Source organism: Caretta caretta, chromosome 7, assembly GCF_965140235.1.
Source record: "Caretta caretta isolate rCarCar2 chromosome 7, rCarCar1.hap1, whole genome shotgun sequence".
Lineage (NCBI taxonomy): Eukaryota > Metazoa > Chordata > Testudines > Cheloniidae > Caretta > Caretta caretta.
In genome coordinates this window covers 915,688-921,724 of record NC_134212.1, presented here as the reverse complement: position 1 = coordinate 921,724, position 6,037 = coordinate 915,688, and the positions used below count along the sequence as shown (strand labels likewise).

The 6,037-nt window shown below is 70.9% G+C and overlaps 1 protein-coding gene across 2 annotated transcripts; it reads right to left on the bottom strand.

Moving 5' to 3' along the window:
- Nucleotides 1–5,301, bottom strand: JAGN1 (jagunal vesicle mediated transporter 1). Of its 2 annotated transcripts, none has more exons than XM_048858862.2 (3): nucleotides 5,160–5,301; nucleotides 2,093–2,201; nucleotides 1–1,176 (listed from the first exon to the last, which is right to left on the bottom strand). In XM_048858862.2, the coding sequence occupies exons 2-3, from the start codon at nucleotides 2,179–2,181 to the stop codon at nucleotides 714–716; spliced, it is 552 nt and encodes a 183-aa protein (XP_048714819.2). In that variant the 5' UTR covers nucleotides 2,182–2,201; nucleotides 5,160–5,301; the 3' UTR covers nucleotides 1–713. The 2 variants fall into 2 exon arrangements, with proteins under 2 accessions (XP_048714819.2, XP_074986260.1); XM_075130159.1 differs by having other exon boundaries at nucleotides 5,164–5,288.
- Nucleotides 5,302–6,037: the final 736 nt, after the last annotated feature.

Genomic DNA, 6,037 nt, shown 5'->3' with positions numbered 1-6,037 from the left:
TTCAGCAAGGCGGCTCTTTATTTCATCCCATCGCTGGGGCAGGGGCACCTGGCCTGAGACCACTGGCTCGCTGGTGACCTGGAGCCGTTCATTCCCTGTCGGAGCACGGAATGCACCCGGCTGCGGGGGAAGGGAGAAACCTGCATGCCCCCAGGGCAATCTGGGCAGGGCACTGGTGCAGACTGGGCCTCAGACACAAACATCAGCCCAGCACAAGCCACTGTGGTAGTGGGCAGTGCCACGCCAACCAGCGTCTGCAGCCCTGGGGCTGTGCCATGTCATCAGACTTCAGGGCAGAGGCACTGGGGTCAGGGCACCTTTCTGCTCCATGAAATGGGGATATCAGTAAGGGCTGGTGGCTGCCCCCCTTGTGCTACACCTGGGCCCCTCTCATCCCAGCCAACCGGGCAGAGGCACCAAAGCCGAGTGCTGCTGGGGACTTCTGGTGAGGGGACCCTGGTTGCATGAGGACTGCCCCCCTACCCAGCTCTGGCCCATGTTCAGTCACTGCAGCCAGGGCTAGGGTTGGAGGGGCCCTGAGCGCACTCCGGCTGGCTGCCTGGCAGGGCAGCCCAATCTATAGGGAGCTTTCAGTGTTTACCAGCAGAGCTGCCCAAAAGTGGGGACCCCCACCATGGTGCCATCCAGCCCCCTGGGGATGTGGCACCCCCCACCCCTCCAAGTCACACAGGTGTGTGGCCCCCAGCCCCTCTTCATTTCCTCTTCTTCTCCTGCGTGCTGGCGAACCAGGAGTCCAGGAGCTTCTTGCTGTAGTAGAGCTGCCAGCCATGCACCTGTGCCGCCACCAGCAGCAGCAGGTACATGGCGGAGACGGCAGAGACGCCGAAGATGAAGCGGTAGGCCTTGCCGTGGCGGTAGAGCTGCTGCGCCATGGGGAACATCTCCATGCTGCCGTAGATGAGGGGTGCCACCGAGAACAGGCCTGTGCTGATCATGGACAGCACCAGGTAGCTGATGTTGTTGCGGGGGAAGGACATGAGGCCGAAGAGAGAGGGGATGATGCTGAGCAGATAGGGGTACTCCCACTGGTAAGGCATGGCCACCTGGTCATGGGGCAGCAGCTTCAGGTGACCCACACACATCTGGGCCAGGAGCAGCAGCCAGATGGCCACCTGCACGTAGATCAGCTTCTTTATCTCGGACTTCAGGGCCACACTGCAGAGAGGGAGAAAGCCAGGCTCAGGCTGGCACTTCGATGGGCTCCCTGGCTTTGCCTAAGGGGGCTGGGCAGGAAGGACTCAGACAGGAGAGGTGGCAGTCAGGCTGCCAAGAGCTGTGGACAGAGCCTGAAGCCTGCCTGAACCTCAGCTGGGCCCCAGGACCCCAACAGAGCAAGGCTGCAAACCAGCCCCTGGCAGCATGTGTCTCCCTGGGGTACAGCTGAAGTCACCAGCAGTGCGTGATCCTGGAGCACTAGCCTGAAGGCTACGGAGCAGGGTGAACCCGGCAGGAAGGGCAGATTCCTCTGAGTAGGTCCCGGGGGAAGCAGCTGCTGGGTGTGAAGCCTGACTGAGCCACTTCCCCTGGCAGACGGGGGGCCTCCCCACCTGAATGGGGCTCGGGGCAGAGTGCTCCAGGACAAGCACAACAGAATTAAACTGCAGGTCAGCCCGGGCGCTCTCTGGCCCTCTGCCCCCTGCCAGCCACAGCCACAAGCAGCCTGGTTTGTGGCGGGAACACCTATGGCCATGGGAGCAGGGCATTAGCCTACAATGCTCACTCTGGTGGGAGCTGCTCGTGACCCAGAGCTGGTGTGCACAGCACCTCTGGCTTTCCCGTGGGCTGGGCAGGGAGGAGGCTGCACTGCAGCATAAGAGACCTGCCCTGGACACACACACCCTGCCCTGGCTTGGACCTTCAGCTGCTCAGACAGGTCCAGTGACCCCTTGAATCCCAGCACACAGTGCCCTGGGGACAGACGTATTCCAGGGCCCAGGGAATGCCCAGCCATTCATGGACACCAGCTCGGCCCTGCTGGGCAGCTCCGCACCCTCCCCCAGCTCACTGGGCAGGGACTCAGAATAGGGCGCAAGGACTCAAGGGGCTCAACCCAGCCTGCACTCAGACCTACCTCATCTGGTAATGGGAGGCCACCCTCTCGCGATGCTGGTAGTCACTCCCATCAGTGCCCTCAGCCCGGGGGCCCGCACGGGAGGCCATTGCGCTAGGCACCCCAAACCCTGCCAGAGAGATGGGTGGTGTGAGCCAGGGGCACGCTGCCGTTTGGGGTACGGACACCAGTACCCACAGGAGCTCTGTGCCCCGAATCACGCTGGGGGAACAGGGCAGGAATCCCGGGCAGGCCCAGCTGGGCGCCACAAGTGAAAACACACGAGATTACATGGATCCTGTGACCGCAGGCAGCCACCCCCCATGGCTGGGGCTCCCCCTCCCTCCTCCAGCCAACCCCCCACCCCCCCGAACACAGCCCATGACTGGGGCTCCCCCCCCCTCCCCCAGCCAACCCCCCAAACACAGCCCATGACTGGGGCTCCCCCCCCCTCCCCCAGCCAACCCCCCACCCCCCCGAACACAGCCCATGGCTGGGGCTCCCCCCCCCTCCCCCAGCCAACCCCCCACCCCCCCGTACACAGCCCATGGCTGGGGCTCCCCCTCCCTCCCCCAGCCAACCCCCCACCCCCCCGTACACAGCCCATGGCTGGGGCTCCCCCTCCCTCCCCCAGCCAACCCCCCACCCCCCCGAACACAGCCCATGGCTGGGGCTCCCCCTCCCTCCCCCAGCCAACCCCCCACCCCCCCGAACACAGCCCATGGCTGGGGCTCCCCCCCTCCCCCAGCCAACCCCCCACCCCCCCGAACACAGCCCATGGCTGGGGCTCCCCCTCCCTCCCCCAAACACAGCCCATGGCTGGGGCTCCCCCTCCCTCCCCCAAACACAGCCCATGGCTGGGGCTCCCCCCCCTCCCCCAGCCAACCCCCCACCCCCCCAAACACAGCCCATGGCTGGGGCTCCCCCCCCCTCCCCCAGCCAACCCCCCACCCCCCCGAACACAGCCCATGGCTGGGGCTCCCCCCCCTCCCCCAGCCAACCCCCCACCCCCCCGAACACAGCCCATGGCTGGGGCTCCCCCCCTCCCCCAGCCAACCCCCCACCCCCCCGAACACAGCCCATGGCTGGGGCTCCCCCTCCCTCCCCCAGCCAACCCCCCACCCCCCCGAACACAGCCCATGGCTGGGGCTCCCCCTCCCTCCCCCAGCCAACCCCCCACCCCCCCGAACACAGCCCATGGCTGGGGCTCCCCCTCCCTCCCCCAGCCAACCCCCCACCCCCCCGAACACAGCCCATGGCTGGGGCTCCCCCTCCCTCCCCCAGCCAACCCCCCCCCCCGAACACAGCCCATGGCTGGGGCTCCCCCCCCCCCAGCCAACCCCCCCGCCCGAACACAGCCCATGGCTGGGGCTCCCCCCCCTCCCCCAGCCAACCCCCCACCCCCCCGAACACAGCCCATGGCTGGGGCTCCCCCCCCTCCCCCAGCCAACCCCCCACCCCCCCGAACACAGCCCATGGCTGGGGCTCCCCCCCCTCCCCCAGCCAACCCCCCACCCCCCCGAACACAGCCCATGGCTGGGGCTCCCCCCCCTCCCCCAGCCAACCCCCCAAACACAGCCCATGGCTGGGGCTCCCCCCCCTCCCCCAGCCAACCCCCCACCCCCCCAAACACAGCCCATGGCTGGGGCTCCTCCAGCCAACCCCCCACCCCCCCGAACACAGCCCATGGCTGGGGCTCCCCCTCCCTCCCCCAGCCAACCCCCCACCCCCCCGAACACAGCCCATGGCTGGGGCTCCCCCTCCCTCCCCCAGCCAACCCCCCACCCCCCCGAACACAGCCCATGGCTGGGGCTCCCCCCCCTCCGCCAGCCAACCCCCCACCCCCCCAAACACAGCCCATGGCTGGGGCTCCCCCTCCCTCCCCCAGCCAACCCCCCACCCCCCCAAACACAGCCCATGGCTGGGGCTCCCCCTCCCTCCGCCAGCCAACCCCCCACCCCCCCAAACACAGCCCATGGCTGGGGCTCCCCCCCCTCCGCCAGCCAACCCCCCACCCCCCCAAACACAGCCCATGGCTGGGGCTCCCCCCCCTCCCCCAGCCAACCCCCCACCCCCCCAAACACAGCCCATGGCTGGGGCTCCCCCCCCCCTCCTCCAGCCAACCCCCCACCCCCCCAAACACAGCCCATGGCTGGGGCTCCCCCTCCCTCCCCCAAACACAGCCCATGGCTGGGGCTCCCCCCCCCTCCCCCAGCCAACCCCCCACCCCCCCAAACACAGCCCATGGCTGGGGCTCCCCCCCCTCCCCCAGCCAACCCCCCACCCCCCCGAACACAGCCCATGGCTGGGGCTCCCCCCCCCTCCCCCAGCCAACCCCCCACCCCCCCGAACACAGCCCATGGCTGGGGCTCCCCCCCCCTCCCCCAGCCAACCCCCCACCCCCCCGAACACAGCCCATGGCTGGGGCTCCCCCCCCTCCCCCAGCCAACCCCCCACCCCCCCAAACACAGCCCATGGCTGGGGCTCCCCCAGCCAACCCCCAGCCAACCCCCCACCCCCCCGAACACAGCCCATGGCTGGGGCTCCCCCTCCCTCCCCCAGCCAACCCCCCACCCCCCCAAACACAGCCCATGGCTGGGGCTCCCCCCCCTCCGCCAGCCAACCCCCCACCCCCCCGAACACAGCCCATGGCTGGGGCTCCCCCCCCCTCCCCCAGCCAACCCCCCACCCCCCCAAACACAGCCCATGGCTGGGGCTCCCCCTCCCTCCGCCAGCCAACCCCCCACCCCCCCAAACACAGCCCATGGCTGGGGCTCCCCCTCCCTCCTCCAGCCAACCCCCCACCCCCCCAAACACAGCCCATGACTGGGGCTCCCCCCCCCTCCCCCAGCCAACCCCCCACCCCCCCGAACACAGCCCATGGCTGGGGCTCCCCCCCCCTCCCCCAGCCAACCCCCCACCCCCCCCAACACAGCCCATGGCTGGGGCTCCCCCAGCCCCCCCCCAGCCAACCCCCCACCCCCCCGAACACAGCCCATGGCTGGGGCTCCCCCTCCCTCCCCCAGCCAACCCCCCACCCCCCCGAACACAGCCCATGGCTGGGGCTCCCCCAGCCCCCCTCTCCCACCTGCCACGGACGGAGCCGGCGTGCCCAGGACACTCTATCACCTCGGCGTTATTCTCTATGGTGTGCGTCAGTCCCTTCTTGCTCGCGGAAGGCCAACTCTATGGTTACCCTGAGGCGGGCTCGTCTCCACCACGGGAGGCCCGGATGTAGGATTGTGCCTCGTGCCCAGGGCGCGACAGGGGCGGAGCCGGGGGCGTGGTCTCTGCCCGGGGGAGGAGCCGGGGGCGTGGTCTCTGCCCGGGGGCGGAGCCGGGGGCGTGGGCCCTGCCCGGGCGAGGAGCCGGGGGCGTGGTCTCTGCCCGGGGGCGGAGCCGGGGGCGTGGTCTCTGCCCGGGGGGGGGAGTCGGGGGCGGTCTCTGCCTGGGCGAGGAGCCGGGGGCGGGGTCTCTGCCCAGGGGTGGAGCCGGGGGCGTGGTCTCTGCCCGGGGGCGGAGCCGGGGGCGTGGTCTCTGCCCGGGGGCGGAGCCGGGGGCGTGGGCCCTGCCTGGGCGAGGAGCCAGGGGCGTGGTCTCTGCCCGGGGGTGGAGCCGGGGCCGTGGGCACTGCCTGGGCGAGGAGCCGGGGGCGTGGTCTCTGCCCGGGGGTGGAGCCGGGGCCGTGGGCACTGCCCGGGCGAGGAGCCGGGGGCGTGGTCTCTGCCCGGGGGCGGAGCCGGGGGCGTGGTCTCTGCCCGGGGGCGGAGCCGGGGGCGTGGGCCCTGCCCGGGAGTGGAGCCGGGGGCGTGGTCTCTGCCCGGGGGTGGAGCCGGGTCTGTGGACACTGCCCGGGCGAGGAGCCGGGGGCGTGGTCTCTGCCCGGGGGCGGAGCCGGGGGCATGGTCTCTGCCCGGGCGAGGAGCCGGGGGCATGGTCTCTGCCCGGGGGTGGAGCCGGGGGCGT